General features: G+C 31.6%; 1 protein-coding gene across 3 annotated transcripts in view; it reads right to left on the bottom strand.

The window, feature by feature from the left end:
• Nucleotides 1-21817, bottom strand: part of LOC120418115 (cytosolic purine 5'-nucleotidase) — a 117045-nt gene that overhangs the window by 67585 nt on the left and 27643 nt on the right. Inside the window, exon 1 of one of the 3 annotated variants that reach the window (XM_052708633.1) lies at nt 13293-14117. The exons of the other annotated variants lie outside the window; for them this stretch is intronic. Coding sequence (XP_052564593.1) covers nt 13293-13630 — 338 coding nt within the window. The 5' untranslated portion in view covers nt 13631-14117. Of the gene's footprint in view, nt 1-13292; nt 14118-21817 lie in introns of those variants that run through there. 3 annotated transcript variants of the gene reach the window in all.

Raw genomic sequence — 21817 nt, 5'->3', positions numbered from 1 at the left:
TGAAACACTTAACCCTTGGTGTGTCAAAGTGTTGTATTAAGATGTATATTTTTTCAATTTTGAATCTTTTTTTTTGATTTTTAAAGCTTTTGTATATATTTTTAGTTTAGTTAAGTTTCATATTGAATAATTTCCAAAATTGCCAAAAAATCCGACTCCACCGATTCCACGTGGCATGTCCCGAGCTCATTAACCACGGTGGTAGAACCCACTAGGAGGCAAAGCGTCAAAGATAAATCAAATTGTGTGCAACATTATTTTGCTCCCACCTCCTGCTCCTTCTTCTCTTTGGTGGGGGTGGTGTTTGTGGTGGAAAACATGGGAAATTCTTCAAGCAGAAGGAATATTTGTGGAAATTTGTTCAGCGTTTGCGTCACACATCTGGGGCTGCCAAGTTGTTTGGCAAATTGGGAAGGATTGTGGCGCTTTGGGACACCTCCGAGTAATTAGTTGGGGGGAGCAGTGTCGAGATGAAAGTGTTTTAAAATGTTTTTGCACGGCAAATTTCAGGTGAAACGAATAGGAATCAGATTCACTGTTGATATTCCCCTGAACGAACGAAGTGGCTCGATGATATTGACATGAGTGAAAACTGCAACGAAAAAAGCTATAAAATGATCAAACGATAGCCAGAGTAAACAAGCAATATCTCTGTACGGAGACTGTCACAGTTTGGAGGCCATTCGTACTGCTGGAGGGTATATTTCATGTCATACAATATGTGCAATAAATTCGAATTCTGGAAACCAAACCAGAAACAATTTATGTTGGGGATACCGTGGAAATTTTCCCTTATCCTCTCGAAAAAAGAGCATCAAAGCTTACCGTATTATTCCCGCGATTTCAAATAGTTTTAATCAGAATGAAATTAACTGATGTGCCCGGAAAGGCATAAGAGCAATTCTCCCCAAATTTTCACGATTTGTTAATTTTAAATTTTTGATTTGGATGAAATTTTGGATAATTAGCTGACTTAGAAAAATACATATTCATCGATTCGAATTCTTTTTGAGGCTGTATCTCAGAAACTAATTGCCCGATTTTCAAAGTTCCAGAGAGAAATTGTTGGAAATTTTCTTAGTTAAAAAAAATAATGGTACGTAAATATTCGACAATCTGTATCTTTAGGAAGAATTTTCTGATCGATATGATATCTTTGGCAGGCATTGGGAGGACTATTGGCCAATTCTCTACGAAATCGGTATTTTTTCTTCAATTTTAATTTATGTATTTTTTAATCCGGCTGAAACTTTTTTGGTGCCTTTCGGTATGCCCAAAGAAGCCATTTTGCATCATTAGTTTGTCCATATAATTTTCCATACAAATTTGGCAGCTGTCCATACAAAAATGATGTATGAAAATTCAAAAATCTGTATCTTTTGAAAGAATTTTTTGATCGATTTGGTGTCTTGGGCAAAGTTGTAGGTATGGATACGGACTACACTGGAAAAAAATGATACACGGTAAAAAAAATTTGTTGATTTTATATTTAACTTTTTGTCACTAAAACCTGATTTGCAAGAAAAACCCTATTTTTTATTTTTTTTTTAAATTTTTGATATGTTTTAGGGGACATCAAATGCCAACTTTTCAGAAATTTGCAGAACGGGCAAAAAATCTTTGACCGAGTTATGAATTTTTGAATCAATACTATTTTTTTTTCAAAAAATCGAAATTCAACTTCATTTTTCGATGTGAAATCAAATTTGCAATCAAAAAGTACATTAGGGAAATTTTGATAAAGTGCACCGTTTTCAAATTAGGGGGAGAGGGGGTAATATGCACCCCCGGGGCAAAATGCACCCCCTGCTTTTCTCGGTATTTGGAAGAATTTTCCGGGGAAAAATCATAGAAATTGGAAGCTTAACATTGCTAAACCATGCTGGAAAAATTTGAGCATCGCAGTATAGAAACAGCTCAAGTTATTTGCAAAACTTTAAAATGTTGTGTTTTCATCTAATTTTAATTGAACCTTCATTATGAATTTTGGACAACATAAAAAGCTTTTATTGATATTTTAAGTGTTGAGGTATATAGTTTTTGCAATAATCTTCATTATTCTGTAGATAGATGAGTCCAAAAACATCAAAAAATGCATTTTTGATTAAATTTTCTGCAAAAAGCGTGGTCGGGGCAAAATGCACCGCTATGAAGCTCCTTTGTAAAAACAGCGGTGTCATCTAGTGGTGACTAGTGAAAACTGCTTTTACCCGGTGCATTTTGCCCCCGGTGTTGTAGTGCTTTTTGCCCCAATGTTGCGGTGCATATTGCCCCGCATGGTTGTTTGAAATGAATCAAAAATGTTTTTAGAAATTTGATATTTTCGAACAATTTTGAGGTTTTTTAAGACTTTTTCTCATGGATGACGAAGAATAATAGTTGTTTTAGAACATCGAGCAAAATTCTTCCAAAGTAATGCTGTAATGGTTGAGAAATCACAGTTTTCCCTTAGGGGGTGCATATTACCCCCTCTCCCCCTAAAACCATTTTTGGGTGACTTTTTTGAAAATAGTCGCAGTTTTTCATTTTTTTTAATTAGTGTACATGTTAACCAACCTTTGAAAAAAATATTTTTGAAAAGCTGAGAAAATTCTCTATATTTTGCTTTTTTGAACTTTGTTGAAACGACCCTTAGTTGCTAAGATATTGCCATGCAAAGGTTTAAAAACAGGAAAATTGATGTTTTCTAAGTCTCACCCAAACAACCCACCATTTTCTAATGTCGATATCTCAGCAACTAATGGTTCGATTTTCAATGTTAAAATATGAAACATTCGTGAAATTTTCCGATCTTTACGAAAACAATATTTTCAAAAATTTTAAACCAAGACTAACATTTTAAAAGGGCGTTGTTCTGTGGAAAAGTTTTTTTGTTATATTGACCAAAATCCCATATGGGAGGGCCGAGATACCCCAACGGAATCCGGAATATCTCCGGTAAATGTGGACCATATCTGTCCCCCGTCTGACAGTTGAAAATATAGAACCGGAAGCATCCAAATTGGTCAGTTCTACCAAAAGTTATGAGATTTCTAAGAATAAAAAACTAGGGGCCAAATGACTACCCGAGCGTTTGAGTGTTAATTGTTAGTTGTAAATTGTTGAATGTAAGTTGTTAATTGTTAATCGTTAATTGTTGATTGTTGATTGTTAATTGTCAATCGTTAATTGTTAATTGTTAATGGTTTATTGTTAATTGTTAATTGTTAATTTTTAATTGTTAATTGTTAATTGTAAATTGCAAATTGGTAATTGTTTATTTTAAATTGTTAATTGTTAATTGTTAATTGTTAATTGTTAATTGTTAATTGTTAATTGTTAATTGTTAATTGTTAATTGTTAATTGTTAATTGTTAATTGTTAATTGTTAATTGTTAATTGTTAATTGTTAATTGTTAATTGTTAATTGTTAATTGTTAATTGTTAATTGTTAATTGTTAATTGTTAATTGTTAATTGTTAATTGTTAATTGTTAATTGTTAATTGTTAATTGTTAATTGTTAATTGTTAATTGTTAATTGTTAATTGTTAATTGTTAATTGTTAATTGTTAATTGTTAATTGTTAATTGTTAATTGTTAATTGTTAATTGTTAATTGTTAATTGTTAATTGTTAATTGTTAATTGTTAATTGTTAATTGTTAATTGTTAATTGTTAATTGTTAATTGTTAATTGTTAATTGTTAATTGTTAATTGTTAATTGTTAATTGTTAATTGTTAATTGTTAATTGTTAATTGTTAATTGTTAATTGTTAATTGTTAATTGTTAATTGTTAATTGTTAATTGTTAATTGTTAATTGTTAATTGTTAATTGTTAATTGTTAATTGTTTATTGTTAATTGTTAATTGTTAATTGTTAATTGTTAATTGTTAATTGTTAATTGTTAATTGTTAATTGTTAATTGTTAATTGTTAATTGTTAATTGTTAATTGTTAATTGTTAATTGTTAATTGTTAATTGCTAATTGTTAATTTTGAAATGTGAATTGCTAATTTACTATCCAGGTTACTATACTACACTGAAAAAATATGATGTTTTCAGTTATGAGCAATGTAATTAGCTTATATCTGTAAGCTCATACATCCAATTGAAATGTGGTCAAACACAAACTTATGGGAAATTAGACGAGCTTTCCGGTAAAAATATTTACGAGACTGAAAAATCATGTCTGTCATATAGAAATTGCCAAAAACCATCAAAAAACCTATTTTTTCAACATTTTTATTTTTAAAACCGCTGTAACTTCACAAGGATTGGACTTAGGACAGTAGTCAATATGGAGACTTTTATGTGAAATTGTCTGGAGAATCGATTCCCATATTCGGTTTTTGAAAATTTTGACGTTTAGGGCACTTTTCAAAAAAACAGTTTCAGTAAATGATTTTTGTATTTTTTTAGGTGAGTTACTCCATCCTGCATTTTTCGTGAGTCTTTTTGTAACATCTTAGGCTATCTTCACAAAAATTTTGAACGAAAAAAAATCGTGGGCTATCCCTCAAATTTGACTTTTAAACTTAAAAATCAAAAAACCTCATAAAAGTTGAGTGTTTTTTTCTTTCAAAGTATTTTTACCGAAAAGCCCGTCAAATTTCCAACAAGTTTGTCTTTAACCACTTTTTGATACGATGCAACGGCTTCGAAATACAGAAATATTTAAATTCCGAACTACAAAAATATTTAAAACACTTGCACCCTTCTCAAATTTCATTATCGAGTGGAACTGGCTCCATATACACAAAAATGGCTTATATAAGCGAAGGATAACATGTCTACAAATTTTCATTGAAATCGGAGAGGGTCGGGTACAACCGATTCCCTATTTGGCATGGAATTGCTCAATTGTTAATTGTTAATTGTTAAGGCCGTTGCAAATATTTTTGAAAGTTTATGTCGCCTCCCTTCAAAATTGCTCCGAAAAATCAGGGGGCAAAAAAAAATAATCATAAAACTTCCAAATTTCCATGAAAATAGAAGTCTATTCAACGGAAAACAATCTAAAATGCAATGTTTCGATTTTTTCATGAAATTCAGATGTACAGCAATAATTAATTGTAAATTTCGTTGAAATTTAGAAAAAAATCCCCCTGATTTTATTTTATTGTTCCATTCTTAATCAACAATGTTTACAGTAATTGTTTATAATGTTAAGCAAGCATATTTTTTCTTTTTAAATTTAGGCCGTTGCAAATGTTTTTTTGAAGTTTATGTCCCTCGACTCTGGTCGAACACTTTTGAATGGAAAAAGTGTTTTAAAATGTATTTTACACCTGCCCAGTTGTTTTGCAATCATTAGTTTTCAAAATATCCAAGTACAGTCATCCCTCATATTCGGAACAGTTTACAGATCGGCCAATGTTCAAAAAATCATAGCAAATCGATAATTGAACTTAATGATTCGCTTTTACCTTCATTTGAAAGCTTTTCTTGCGATCTTTGGAATGCTGTATCGAAAAACTGCAAAATTTAACTTTTAGATCAAGTTTTTGAAAAAAACTGTGACCCTTGAAATCCACAAATTCGAAACACTTTTTTCTTACGGATGTAAACAAACTTTGGATCTCTCCAGGAGTACATATTTGTAACAAAATAATGACTTCACACACTGCAACCAGTGAAACTCAAGCTTATAATGATGTTTTATCTATGGTCTGATGTGTTTTGCTGCTTTGGATAAAATAGTCTTGAAATTAAGTTTTTTGTTCAAAATGTAATACTTTTACTAGTGAAATAGCAAGAGAATGTCCAAATAAAGGTCCTAAAAATAGTAGGGTCGAGAGAAAAGCTACATTTGGCGTGCTATTGACAAATTATCACAAAAGTGTTCCGAATTTGTGGGTGTTCCGAATATGTGGGATGACTGTATTGAAGAGATTTTTTTTCGCCGAAAAAAGGTTTTTGCGGTGCTGTACATTGGAATTCCACAAAAAATGAAAATATTTTTGATCGATCCCAGACATGCTAAATATGATTTTAAACGCAGGAAAATGCATTTCTAATTGTTTTCTGTTGGTTAAACTTCTATTTCCTTGAAAAAAAATAATTTTTTTTTGCATCCTGATTTTTCGGACAGATTTTGAAGGGGACATAAACTCTGAAAAATATTTGCAACGGCTTTATATTGCCAAAAATTCACTGCCCACCAGACACAGCTGTTCAAAATTAACTTGTTCCAAACTAAACAAACTTCCAGCTGGAGGCCAAAGAGCACAAAAAAACGCACCAGTCCAGTCCTGTCCAGTCAGGTCAAATCTGTTCCCGAAAGTCAGACAATGTGATAACGAAAACGTGTTGAATGTCATACCGGCAAAAAGCTAAAAACGCCAAACATGAATGCACATTTCTTTGTGAAGTACTCCAGCTGACAGTGAGTGTCAGAATCTGACAAAAAATAGAGGACGTTGTGATCATGCTATCTTGTTGGAATTTATATTTTAGCAATTTCCAAAAAAAAAAAAAAAAAAGATGGAAGGGTTTGTACTACATGTCACAAAATGACAAATTTTTTTATTTTTATTTTTTATTTTTATTTTTTTTTTTTTTTTTTTTTTTTTTTTTTTTTTTTTTTTTTTTTTGGGAGGGTGATCTAGCCGCACATCGTTGATGTCCTGTCACGTTCATCAGTAGTCTTGTCGTACATTACAACTAGAATCAGATCTGCCAATGAATTAGTACACTTCGACCAAATAAACACTGACGCTGTATGGATCTGACACTAGAATAAATGCACATTTGTGTGTTATTCATAAGTCCAAAATGTTCAATTATTCATATAAGTCCAAATATTCATTTGCGGATAACTACCTAACTTGAATTGAATACAAGATTTAAAGTAACCTATCCGAAAGCTACTCTTATCTCAAATCCCCGACATTTTAATTAATTGCCAAAAAATCTAGAACTTTTTTTTTAAACCTGTCTGGCTTCTTTTAAAAACAAAAACAAAAAATAGATTAACAGTTCATATTTTACAAGTCGTGAATTGAAATAGAGACGACCATTTGATCGTCAGAATTCCAGTAGATCCTCGATTCGCAACAATGGTCGATACAATCATAATCCGACAACCGTTAGTTCAACAGATCAACGAATTTAGTCCGATATCATTACACTATTGATTGATCGAGACTCTATGGAAATTTTGACAAATCAGAATGGTTGTTATACTACTTGAATGAAAATCACCGATTCTGATAGAATTACTAAATTCACTGTTACTAATTTTGTCCCTAAATAACTAAAGGCAAAGTATAAAAAGTTGATATTTATAGTAAAAATCCTAAATTCTACAACACTATTTTTTTAAAAACCCGCATCCTAACCTAACACCCACATTAAGATAGGGAAAAATCACATATGTAGCGGTTCATTGTACAAATGTGATATTTCCACTATCGGAGAACCTCCTTGTCTCGATGACAGCTTACCGGCCATCGATTAAGCCCTGAGACTGCGCCAAAGTGGGTTCTCGCAGCATGAAGTGGTGTCCATGTGTAAAAATGGAAGCTTCAACAATATACTGAACACTTCAATTTTAATTCCACATCGAATCAAATCATACTCTTTGCCAAACAAGCATCAAACCTATGACACTCATTATGACAAAGCCCAGGGACATGTCACAAAATGACAAATTGTGAATTTTTTTTCGTGAATATGTGACAAGCTAGCACGAAGACAACTTCGCCCAAAGCTATTTCAATTTGGAACTGTATTGCTGTCTGAGCGCAAACTGTCACAAGGTGAATAAACGCAGCATACTTTCAGGCGCTGGCTCCAGCGAAAACGAGTTTGTACACGAACGCACGCGGGCGTGCAATTCTGGTCAGTTCAGTTTCTAGAAGAAGATGATGGAAAAGAGGACACCCACCCAAGGTGGCAACTAAACGCACTCAAGATTCCCAATATGTACTCCACATCATTCAATCAATCTGTTAACCCCCTCCTAAACTTATCAACACGGTCACTTTCTCGTGATTGTGATGACCTCTTGACACCTTGCGCCATTGCTCGGAGCAACGCGCAGCCGATCGGAGCCTGTTGATAAGGTCGAGGTCTTCTAATCAACTTTGGTTGTCTTTCTAACTGGTGTCTGTTTGTCTGTGACGGACTCGTTATCGCTTCTTCCACTAAACCCGGAGTTTAATGAAGATGTGCTCCGTTCAATTGACCACATCAAGCATGTGGACGTGGGGTTGACGTAACTAGGCTAAGGTTGAGCTCGCCTTCGGCAGCCTCCAGGATTGTCTTTCGTGTACTACTTCAAGCAGCACAAAAGAGAGCAGGTAATCCAAGTCATGTCCATTGTGTTTTACCCGGGCAGGGTGTCAATTACCGGTTAACCTTCCCCCTCCACGTGCCACAATACACGTGTCATAATGTGCCGTAACCAAAACGGATCATCATCGTTCGAAGGTTAAACCATTTTAGTACGTAAGCTTGCAAACCGCAAACCATCGGCATCGTCAACATCTACTTCGAAATAATTAAGATCAATTGCAAGTGCATTCGGGCAGCTTTGCGTAATCAATTGCCGTGAGGGTGGTCTCGGTCAATTTTGTGGACTGAAATGCAGAAAGTGCCAAGACGACGACACACACGTGCTAATTGGCCCGGTATGCAATCGACGAGGTGCACACACTTGCAACTGTGGGTTATCAGTTGGGAGAATTGCATTGTGCTTCGAGAATGAGCGAATTTTGGCTCGATTTATTTTTAGAAGTGACCAGGTTGATTCATTGGACATCGTTATGACCTTAAATGGTCACGATTTTTCAATTTCATGAAGTTTGACTTGCGACATGATAGGGCACCTACTTAGCAAAATTTCGGACGTGACTGTTCCGATCAGGGGCGCTGACTTTGGGGGGCACGGCACTTTTTGCCCCCTCTAAAATTGTGCGAGGGGGGCAGCCCCAACATTCTTGTTTCAAATATTCAAAATAAAAATCCACAGAAATAACTAAACAAAATATTGCAAATTTTACTGGAACATTGTTCATACATCATGATTAGGGTAAGTGAATTTTCACGATTTCACGGACAGCGTGAAATTCGTGTCATTTGAAGATTTCCGTGAAATCACGTGAAATTTATCAATTTCCTTAGATCATTTAAAATTACAACATATTAAATATTTGATCCTCAAAACTTTAAAAGTAAATTTTATTAGTGGTATTAACCATTTGAAGAATTGTTAACAAAACATATATTATTATAATTGTTACAAAATTTACTGAGAAGTGAATGCTGCTAATACTTAAATGATGTTAACAAAAATCAATCTAATAAAAAAAAAATCTCGGAATCATCAAGTTATCACAAGGATGATATCATCAATCATTTGATTGCAGTTTGTCTCAGATTGCACAGATTTTTTTTAGATGAATTGATTTATTTTTAGAAATTATTAATGTAAAAGTACCTAACATTCAGTAGAAAGAAAAAATATCATTGGCCGGAGGAGCAAACAATAAGAATATAGATTTAAAAATTGCATTCCATCAGAGTAAAGAAAAATATTGAGAAAATAGGTTGCTATTTAGAGAATCAAGAATAGTTTATCAGTTTTTTTAGGAAACTAACTAAATTTAGTAACATTTTCATTCGCTGTTATAACAATTTGACTATTATTTAATGGTTAGATATAATTTTGAAAGAAATTGAAAGAGTCAAGCTTGGTTTATTCAAGACTTTTAATCATTAAAGACACCTTTTAAGAACATTTCAGATTTTTTGTCGTCCTGTTTAATTTTCATGATATTTGATTTTTTGGGTGGATGGTTCCCAAAACGTTTCGCAAAAATTTCCGTGAAATATGGTGTTTTGAAATTAAGGTCCCGTGAAATCTGCTATTTTTGAGCGTGAAAAATGTAAGCGAATGCGTAAAATCCACAGATTTACTCTGTGTAAAATTTCAAAAACATTTGTTGTTTTCAAAATCCATGACAATTTTTGAACAAAATTGTTCACAATTTTCTGCATTTCAATGTAAATGTTTTAAAAATCGACAAAGTTGTTTATGATTTGAGAGAAGTCGTCAACTTAGATTTTACGAATGTAATTTTTGTAACTATTTTTGTGACTATTTTTGCACTTATTGGTAATTTTTGTAATTTTTGTAATTTTTTTAATTTTTGTAATTTTTTTAATTTTTGTAATTTTTGTAATTTTTTTAATTTTTGTAATTTTTGTAATTTTTGTAATTTTTGTAATTTTTGTAATTTTTGTATTTTTTGTAATTTTTGTAATTTTTGTAATTTTTGTAATTTTTGTAATTTTTGTAATTTTTGTAATTTTTGTAATTTTTGTAATTTTTGTAATTTTTGTAATTTTTGTAATTTTTGCAATTTTTGTAATTTTTGTAATTTTTGTAATTTTTGTAATTTTTGTAATTTTTGTAATTTTTGTAATTTTTGTAATTTTTGTAATTTTTGTAATTTTTGTAACTTTTGTAATTTTTGTAATTTTTGTAATTTTTGTAATTTTTTTAATTTTTGTAATTTTTGTAATTTTTATAATTTTTGTAATTTTTGTAATTTTTGCTATTTTTGTAATTTTTGTAATTTTTGTAATTTTTGTAATTTTTGTGATTTTTGTAATTTTTGTAATTTTTGTAATTTTTGTAATTTTTGTAATTTTTGTAATTTTTGTAATTTTTGTAATTTTTGTAATTTTTGTAATTTTTGTAATTTTTGTAATTTTTGTAATTTTTGTAATTTTTGTAATTTTTGTAATTTTTGTAATTTTTGTAATTTTTGTAATTTTTGTAATTTTTGTAATTTTTGTAATTTTTGTAATTTTTGCTATTTTTGTAATTTTTGTAATTTTTGTAATTTTTGTAATTTTTGTAATTTTTGTAATTTTTGTAATTTTTGTAATTTTTGTAATTTTTGTAATTTTTGTAATTTTTGTAATTTTTGTAATTTTTGTAATTTTTATAATTTTTGTAATTTTTGTAATTTTTGCTATTTTTGTAATTTTTGTAATTTTTGTAATTTTTGTAATTTTTGTGATTTTTGTAATTTTTGTAATTTTTGTAATTTTTGTAATTTTTGTAATTTTTGTAATTTTTGTAATTTTTGTAATTTTTGTAATTTTTGTAATTTTTGTAATTTTTGTAATTTTTGTAATTTTTGTAATTTTTGTAATTTTTGTAATTTTTGTAATTTTTGTAATTTTTGTAATTTTTGTAATTTTTGTAATTTTTGTAATTTTTGTAATTTTTGTAATTTTTGTAATTTTTGTAATTGTTGTATTTTTTGTAATTTTTGTAATTTTTGTAATTTTTGTAATTTTTGTAATTTTTGTAATTTTTGTAATTTTTGTAATTTTTGTAATTTTTGTAATTTTTGTAATTTTTGTAATTTTTGTAATTTTTGCAATTTTTGTAATTTTTGTAATTTTTGTAATTTTTGTAATTTTTGTAATTTTTGTAATTTTTGTAATTTTTGTAATTTTTGTAATTTTTGTAATTTTTGTAATTTTTGTAATTTTTGTAATTTTTGTAATTTTTGTAATTTTTGTAATTTTTGTAATTTTTGTAATTTTGTAATTTTTGTAATTTTTGTAATTTTTGTAATTTTTGTAATTTTTGTAATTTTTGTAATTTTTGTAATTTTTGTAATTTTTGTAATTTTTGTAATTTTTGTAATTTTTGTATTTTTTGTAATTTTTGTAATTTTTGTAATTTTTGTAATTTTTATAATTTTTGTAATTTTTGTAGTTTTTGTTTTTTTTGTAATTTTAGTAATTTTTTTATTTGTAATTTTTGTAATTTTTGTAATTTTTGTAATTTTTGTAATTTTTGTAATTTTTGTAATTTTTGTAATTTTTGTAATTTTTGTAATTTTTGTAATTTTTGTATTTTTTGTAATTTTTGTAATTTTTGTAATTTTTGTAATTGTAACCCTTCCAGGCCTGATGGGTTATGACTCAAATATAAAAATTTTCAAAACTAGCCTATAATTTTCATATGGTGATACAAAAAAAAATCCCAGCATTAACCAAAAAAAAAATCAGGTCTGAATGGGAAACGGATAAAAACGTGCAAGATTTTTTGCATGAATTCATTTGAATTTTTGTAATTTTTTGGTAGAAGCTAAACTATCACAAAAAAGTACAACATTTAGAAAGAATCAAGCATTAGTTAATTCTTTGAGAGATATATATATTTTGTTTTTTGCATTTAAAAGTACATTATAGATATAATAAACGTTTTAGTAATTTTAAATATATTAAATTTGTAAGAAATTTTTAATAATTAAAATTCTGAAGAATCAGTTCATCTTACCGGAAGAATAGTGATGAAATAAAAAAAAATCAAAATATTCACAAACTAGGTATTCTCCAATTCAAGAAAACTTGCAGAAATTATTTAATTCTCATCATTTTTCTCTTCATGTTAGAAAAAATGCAGTGACAAACACAACATATTGAAAATTTCTACTCTTTTAGATTGTTTTTTAGAAAATTAACCAAACCCAAAAAAATTAAGAACTACGTATTGTTTAAAAAGAATGCAAAATTCAGCAAAGTTTTATCAACCGAAATTATCCTACTATTGCTTGAAAGAACACAAAATCTCAAGTCACCATTTTACGGGTAACCGATTATATTATAACAGTTAAATTATGAAAATTTGTATGTATTTCATTTTTGTTACCTTTGTATGGATTTGGGGTCCATCGGACATCGGCATAATTTTAGATGATCACAATTTTCAATTTCATGAAGTTTGACATGCATCATGATAAGGTCCTAGCAAACTCCAGAAATGACCACCATAGGGTTACCGTTAACCTGGTCCGGAGTGGTCAGATTGAGTCATCGGACATCGGCATAAACTTAGATGGTCATACTTTTTAATTTCATGAAGTTTGACATGGAACATGATAGGGTGTCCAGCCAATTCCTCTATGGGATCATTGGTTACCGGTTCCGGAGTGGTCACATAATGCCACCGGACATCGGCATAGCCTGAACTGGTCATAGTTTTAAATTTCATAAAGTTTAACATGCAACATGACAGGGTTCCTATCAAACTTCGAAAGTGTCCTTCATGGGTCCATCGGTAATCGGTTCGGCAGATCGGCGAGATTGGTACAGAGGACTCCACCTTGTTTTAAGATGACAACTTTGACAGAAGCTTCGAAACCGGATGTCAGATTCATCCGTTCAAAGTTCCCCCGATAGCCATTAAAGATTTATAGACAATCAAGTAATTTCCAATATCGCCTGTTGCAGCAATAAATATCACCTCATAACAGTCCCACCCCTCCAATCAACACCCACCTGTGACTAATCTCACGCTTGTATCCAATATCGTGCACGAAGCTGTCCGCGTGCGCCAACTTCCGGTCCGGCTTGTCATCCTGGAAGGTGACACTGCTCTTCCGCGGACGTCGCGTCGCAGTCGAACCTCCAGCGGCCGCACCGCTACAGCCCTCCTTCTGCTCAACCGTTGCACCACCGTTAGCGGCGTTAGCCAGCCGCAACGCTTCCAGCCTTCGGCGGGACGCCTCCATCCCGGAGGCCCCGCCCGAGTTGGCCCGGATGCGCAACTCCTCGACCGTGGCCGGAGGTTTGTGCGGCAGCTGCGCCTCAAAGTGGTCCTGCGAAATCTCCGGCATGATCTGTCACTCTAGCGTCACTCTAGCGTTAGCGTTAGCGTTGCTATTTTTTTTTGCTGGTAGCAGCGTCGCAGTTGCAGTTTGGTGGACGCGTCGCACTATAGTAAACAAAGCCCCCCTTCCGTCACACCCGTTAACCCAGTTTTCGAGAACTGTTTGAGCTCACGCACACAGTGGTCGTCGTCGGAACTACGACGCGTCAGTCTACACGATACGCGAGGGGTTCAAGATATTCTGAGACGGGGGGTTCAATTCACAACCACGATAAGGCTGAATGTTTTGCTGAATGAAAACAAAAACAAAGCGAGGGGAACAAAAAAACACACGAAAATCTCCACGTCGACGGACGGATTCCGAAACTTTTGCTTGTTGCTTGTAACACGAACCGTGAGTTACTGAGCTGGCAGCTGGATTTAAGGCGCGATAGAGCTGCACAGCTAGACACGATCGAGCAAGTTTGGTGAGTGTGAACAAGGTCTTTCTTGGTTTGTTGATGAACACTATGTGGCATGTGCCGATGGTGCAGCAGGGAAGAGTGCGGGCATGCGAACACTTAAGTGGACGTGGCTTAAGTGAAGTTGATATGATTTTGGACTTCAAAGTTCCGTAATCAAATACAATATCAGCAATTGTGTGTCTGCTGGCCGGCAGTGAAATTATGGGAAAGTTTGTATTTGGATTATGCTGAAACAGCTTACCTTAGTTCCGGGTATTAGCATTCGCGCTGTTTTCCCAATACAAAATGGAAAAGAACCTGGCAGCTGATTCGTAATCAGGGACCAACTTTTATGATTTCGAGTGAATTGGACTAGAATGACCCATTAGGGTGATCCGTTCTGCAAGAAAGTTTCACGGCTCGATTTGAACAGTTGGTGGCCGATGGCACCAGTGAGCGATGGGAGAATCTTCGTCAAAAGAAACCCTTTTGACGCTCATCAGGAGCAAAAGTCAAGTGAGAAAGGCAAGGCTCTCTTCTCTCGCGCACGAAAGATCGGTAAAATGAAACCGAAAAAATCATCATCTTGATTATTCGCCGGAAAATCGATTTCACTACTACACTTGCAGATGTAACGCCAAGCGCCAATAAATGACCTGTCACTTTTCGTAGTTAAACAATGTATGTAAACAAAACGAAACAAAATTATTTTAGTGGTGCTAGCAATGAAAATCACGAAAAATCTTCAACTGATTGATTTTTTTTTGAAAAGCGCTTTTTTTGTGATTATTCCAGCTCTGACACCTTTGGCTTTGTTTTGTCCCGATACCCTACATGGATTTGGCTCAATCTTTCTATTTTGGCATCCGTGAAACTTAAGGTCGAAAGAACAAAATGTATAAAGACGTAAGGTCGAAAGACGGCAAAAGATCGAAAGTAAGAAAATGAGAAAAAGTCTTCAAATATTGTTTTGAAATAAACTTATTCGTATTTTTGTTTAACTTTTAATAGAAAACAGTTCCATTTCATTCAAGAAAATTTTAATTTTTCAAATAAATTGATCTTGATGCAGTCTAATATGTGCAGGATTTTTTCAGTCATTTTACCATGAACAGTTAAAAGATGTTTTATTGAAACTAATTTTGATGTTCGTTTAAAATATTTTACTCATGATTCTGTAATATTTTTTGAACTTTCCAATTCATGTGAGCAGTTTCTTTGAAAAAAATCAGAAAAGGCTATTTTTACACTTTTCAAAGAATTTGTAATATTTTTAACGTAGGTAATTTTAGTTGTTTATTCTTTCAAAATAATTATCATTTTTTTAAGTAATATTTTTGCGAGTTAGGCGAGTTAATGAAACACAAAATTCTAAATTAAAAAAAAACTTTCTTGTATCCGTAGTAACTTTATCAGTTTTTTTATTCTTCAAAGAAACTGTTTATTACAAAGTTTTATGAGTTTTTTTTTTAAAAATTCAAACATTTTTCATAATACTTCAAAATAATGTATTCTCGTTTCCGAGATAAATGTCTATTCTTTCAAACTTGAGCAGTTCCTTGAAAAATTTAATAAAAAAAAAATACTGATTAAGAACATGTTTCAAATAATTTATTTTCTTTTCAATGCCATTCATTCTTGTTTCTGTGCATTTTTAGAAAAAATGTCCAGTCTTTAAAAATAATCAAGTTTCTGTTATATTTATGTAAATATTTTCATATTTTTAAACATTATTTTCCATTTTTTTTACATAAAGCTTGTTTTTGCCTTTCTTCCGTGATAATTTTTTTTTTGTTTACTACCTGAAATTAACTTTTTCTTGTTCTAGTATTCATTTATTTATTCTTGTTTGATTATTTTTTTCTGTGATTTAATCAATTTTTTCTACAGCTATGGACAGTTCTATAACAAGTTTCGCTTAGCTTCGCTAGAAGACGTGGATTTCAGCGGATTGCAGACTTGACTACACAGAAAAAAATGATGGTAATATTCATCAGGAAATGGTGACAGATTTTGTGGCAAAATAAATGATTAATTTTATCCCTGAAAATGATGAATTTTCATCAGTTTTTGATGAATATTCATCAGGTTCACATTTTTACACATTTTTTAAGTAATATTACACAAAAAAAGAGGTAATATTCAACCTACCAAATTTTCAACATTCCAAAATTCAACTTTTTTTTGCTGTGTAGCAATTATTGAACATGTTTTATTAGAACAAACCTCACCTCGAACACATTTCTATAAATTCTATATTTTTTAAATTTTTTATGCGTGTTTAGTAATATTTTATTCACTTTTTGCATTCTTTCAAACAAAGGCAGATATTTGAAAGAAAAAAAAAAAACAATTTAGAAAGGTCTGAATACAAACATATTTTTATGTTTTTATATTGTAAAGGACATTTAAAAAGTTGCCTGCATACTTAAATTCTTAAATGGCATCATGTCAGTTTACAAATAATGAGATAACTTTGCGGAGCATATTCGGAGAAATATTTTAGATAAGAGAAGTTTTTAGAAAAACAGAAATGTTTCGATTATCCGAATTAAAATTTTGGCGAGGACTTCGGATAATCGAGTACAAATTAACATGATTTTTAAATTTTAGAGTTTGTTAATCTTTATTTTTTTAAATTTTTGAAAGTTTTCATTTTTAAATTTCTAAATATCTCGAAAGTTTTGTTTTTGGATTTTTTTTCCTCCTCTTTAATTAAAAAAAATATTTAAGCGTATTTAATTTTCAATCGAATTCGAATAAGCAAATCCAAATTATTTGATTTGTTCATCATAACATATCACAAACCAGTACCGCGCGAAGAACCTTTTTTTATAAGGAATTTTGCAATACTTCCGAACTGCGTACTAGCCTTTAGACATTATGCTCAATTGACCGTATGTCTGTTCGACCTTATGTCTTTCGAGCAGTTGTCTTCCAATCTTTTGTTATGCATTCGAAATTATAAATTTGTTTACGTTACGGCGTAATTTTTTTGGAAATTACGCCATTTTATATTTATATTTCTAAAGAAATGAAATTTGTTAAACTGTAAATTTGTAATTGTACAAAAATATGACTAAAATAAAGATTAATAAAAATCGCCTAAAACATTGCTGGTGAAATAGTCGTGGATTGAATATAATGCCAATATTATCGTTATCGTAAACCCTGATAAAGACAACCAACATTTAGGTAACGTTGAGTTTTACTCGTTACTTGAAATATCCCAAATAAAGAAAGTAAATCAAAAATACTTTAAAAATAAAAATAAATTCAAATTTTGCCCCCTCAAGTGTTCCCTGGCATGCAACTGCATCGCACTAAGGGAAAATCAAAACGATGAGGGGCAAACGCACACACAAACACACGATCATTTTTATATTACACACACGCAAAACTTATTCATTCTCTTTTTCTCCCTCTCATACTCTGATTCACTCAAATTTGTTTCTTTTCATCCGCGAGACTTCGTGACCGCGAATCGCGCTCCACTCAGCTGTTTGATCAAAACACAACAAACTCAAAATGCTGTCAGTTTTTGTTTTTTGGAGCGTATGAATGAACGCTGGGGTTTTGTGTTGAGAAATCGCTGGAATCGAATGCATAAATTTACACGTATGCAAATGTGTGGAACACACACATCAATAAGGGCGCACCCTTGAGTTGTTTTGTAAACAAAGGCAATGACGCAGCAGTATAGTTTTTCGGTTAGTTTTGGAGGGCTTGGTGCGTCACTTCAAAGAAGACTTGTTTTGATTGTGTAATTTCGGAGTAAGCAGTCAATATTTTTTGTAAGTTTTTGTCGTTTTTTGTCGTAAATTTTCAACTTTTGGATTTATTTTTAAACGATAAAAAAAACACAGATTAGCACAAGGGTTTTGAATAAAAACAAAAACAGATTAACTCGGAGCGTTTGGCACCCTTCGATAATGTTGAAGAGAATTGAATTTCCTACAAGAATCTCAAACTGGAACAATTTTTAACGAGATCTGCAGCAGGTGGCGCCAAAATCCTGAAACGATGTTTTTTTACGACACATTTTTGCGGTTTTTTCCCATACAAACTTCAACGGTCAATATCGACCCCTAAACCTTAACCGATTTGTCTCGAAATTGGAACAGTTACTTATTTTTGCCTCAAGTCAATGGTTTATAAATAGGACTTCAGGAATGAATTCCAAAATTTGATTTCTAACGAAAAAATTATCGAGGCTTGATATCGATAACGTCGGGACGGTAACGATAACACAGCGTAACAAAATATTTTTTTTATTTTTTGGCAGCACGAAAAAAAATGCTCCTCTAGGGATCGGCTTCCCGAACAAAATGCAACCTGGCGCATATTTTTATTGTTATCCTAACTCGAGATATTCAATGCAGAAGTTTTGCATATGAATCACCCCCCGTCGGAAAATATTTTTTATTTTGTTTTCTCTGTAACTTTTGATCAATTAGGTCTTTTTGGACGCTTCCGGTGTCATTCGACGGTAAATTGTTAGAAAAACTCAAGATTTGGTCCCATTGGCCGGTTCCCGTAACCGGTTCCGGAGGAAATCCGGAATATTGGCCAAAACTGTGCAAAAACTTCAAAATTTTGAAGTTTTTTGCTCTTAATGCGAAGTGAACGCACTATAGCATGAAACAATCCATACAAACTAAAAAAATGTTGGTCCCAACATGTTTGAAGGTGTTTAATTGAAAAGGTGGCCATTGAGAACCGGTTCCGGTGAATCCGGATCCGGAAACTCCGGAAAAAATTAAGCAATATTTTCACAATTCCAATGTGTCAGACAGATATAAATAAAAGTGTTGTTGAAGCATTCTTTGCTACTTCATATTCATATTACCACAAAAACATGGCCAAGTGGCCAACGGGAACCTGCTCTAAATGTTCCGGATCAGGGAACCTGTGGAAATTATATATTTTTTATTAATGTTATGAAGCAGTTTTTATTAAGACATTTTCAATGTATCTGGAAAAAATCTGAATTGATTCAAAATCAAAATCAGAAATGTGGCCAAGTGGCCAACGGTAACCTGTTCTGAATGTTCCGGATCATGGAACCAGTGGACTTTTGACATTTTTTTTAATTTTAAAGGCAGTTTTTTATTAAGAAATTTTCAAGGTTTCTGGAAAAAATATGAATTAATCCGAAATATAAATAAAGGTGTTGTTGAAGCATTCTTTGCTACTTCATATTCATATTACCACAAAAACATGGCCAAGTGGCCAACGGGAACCTGCTCTGAATGTTCCGGATCAGGGAACCTGTGGAAATTATATATTTTTTATTAATGTTATGAAGCAGTTTTTATTAAGACATTTTCAATGTATCTGGAAAAAATCTGAATTGATTCAAAATCAAAATCAGAAATGTGGCCAAGTGGCCAACGGGAACCCGTTCTGAATATTCCGGATCAGGGAACCAGTGGTCACTTGAAATGTGTATTAATTTAAAATAGCATAATTTAATCAGGAAATTTTCTAGTTTTCTACAAAAATCAGAATTATTTAAAATCAGAATCAGAAATATGCCCAGGTAACCAACAGGAACCCGTTTTAAATGTTCTGGATTAGGGAACCAGTGAACATTTGAAGTTTTTATCAAGTTTTCAAAAAACATGTTTAGATTAATGAAATTTAAAAATTCCTGTAAAAATTAGGAACATATTCGATATCAGAATTAGAAATATTGCCAAGTGGCCTACGGGAACTCGTTCTGAATGTTTCGGATCATGTTACCAGAGGAAATTTGAATTTTTAATTAATTTTAAAAATGCATATTTTAATTAATGAAATTTTTAAATCCCTGGAAAATCTGAATGTATTTAGAATAAGAAATAAAAATGATGCCAAGTGGCCGACTGTTCCGGATCAGCGAGCCAGTGGTCACTTGGCATATTTTAATTTAGAAATTTTCTAGATTTCTAGAAAAGTAAAGTAAAAAGTAAATCTTTCCCTGTTCCTGAGGGGAACACCCTTGAAGAGTATCGGGGCCGGCATTTACAAAGCGGATTCAGTGGCAGTTTCATTCTCAACTTAATGTTAACATGTTAGGGTTAATGATAACATTCCATAGGTCGCCTCCCTAAGGTGTCGTGATAAGGTCCAGTTTGTGACGATACACTACCTTCCCTTTACTAAGCAATCGATTCCAGAAGGGAAAAGATCACCAGTTGGGTTGGTCCGAGCCGGGATTTGAACCCCGATCTACCGCTTACGAGGCGGAAGCGTTACCACTGGGCTACGTGGCTCGGTCATTTCTAGAAAAATCTGAATTTATTTGAAATCAGAATTGAAAATGTTGTCAAGTGGCCAACGAGAATCTGTTCTGACTGATCCGGATCAGGGAACCAGAAATCACATAAAAAGTTTATTAATTAAATAAAAAACATTTTTTTAATTAAGAATATTTCTAGATTTCTAGAAAAATCTAAATTTATTTTAAATCATACTTAAAAATTTTGCCAAGTGGCCAACGTGAACCTGTTCTGACTGGTCACAATTTTTATTAATTTAAAAAATATATATTTATTTTACTGATTTGTTTTAAAGTTTTGGAAAAAATCACAGTTTATTTAAAATCAGATTTAGTAAAATTGCCAAGTGGCCAACGGAAACCCATTCTGAATGTTCCGGTTCAGGGAACCAGTGGTTATTTGAAATGTTTATTAATTAAAAAAAGCATATTTTAATAAGGAAATTTTCTAGTTTTCTAGAAAAATCTGAATTTATTCAAAATCAGAATCAGAAATGTGGCCAGGTGACCAACAGGAACCCGCTTTAAATAATCCGGATTAGAGAACCAGTGAACATTTGAAATTTTTATCATGTTTTCAAAAACATATTTTGATTAATGAAATTTTAAAATTCCTGTAAAAATTAGAATATATTTAAAATTAGAAATCAAAATGTTGCCAAGTGGCCAACTGTTCCGGATCAGGGAACCAGTGTTTACTTGACTTTTTGTTTTGTTTATTTTATAAAGCATATTTCAATTATGAAATTTTCTAGATTTCTTGGAAAATCTAAATTTATTTGAAATCAGAATTGAAAATGTTGTCAAGTGGCCAACGAGAACCTATTCTGACTAGTCACAATTTTTATTATTTTTAAAAAAATATATTTATTTTACAGATTTTTTTAAAAATTTTGGAAAAAATCACAATTTATTTGAAAACAGAATCAGAAATGTTTCCAAGTGGCCAATGAAAACCCATTTTCAATGTTCCGGATCAGGGAACCAGTAGTCACTTGAAATGTTTATTGATTTAAAAAAAAGCATAATTTAATTAGGAAATTTTCTAGTTTTCTAGAAATAGCAGAATTTATTCAAAATAAGAATCAGAAATGTGGCCAGGTGACTAACAAAAACCCGTATTAAATGTTCTGGATTAGGGAACCAGTCCCAGAACATTTGATTTTTTTAATTAATTTTAATAAAGCATATTTAATTTTTATTTAAATTGCTGGAAAATCTGAATTTATTTAAAATTAGAAATATAAATGTTGTCAAGTGGCCATCGAGAACCTGTTCTGACTGGTCACAATTTTTATTAATTTAAAAAAAATACTGATTTTTGGAAAAAAATCACAATTTATTTGAAATCAGAATCAGAAATGTGGCCAGGTGACCAACAGGAACCCGTTTTAAATCTTCTGGATCAGGGAACCAGTGAACATCTGAAATTACTATCAAGTTTTCAAAAAACATATTTTGATTAATGAAATTTTAAAATTCCTGTTAA

Source organism: Culex pipiens, chromosome 1 (assembly GCF_016801865.2).
Source record: "Culex pipiens pallens isolate TS chromosome 1, TS_CPP_V2, whole genome shotgun sequence".
In the NCBI taxonomy this organism is placed as follows: Eukaryota; Metazoa; Arthropoda; class Insecta; order Diptera; family Culicidae; genus Culex; species Culex pipiens.
Note: the sequence above shows the minus strand (reverse complement) of the source record. Positions and strands in the feature narration are given on the sequence as shown.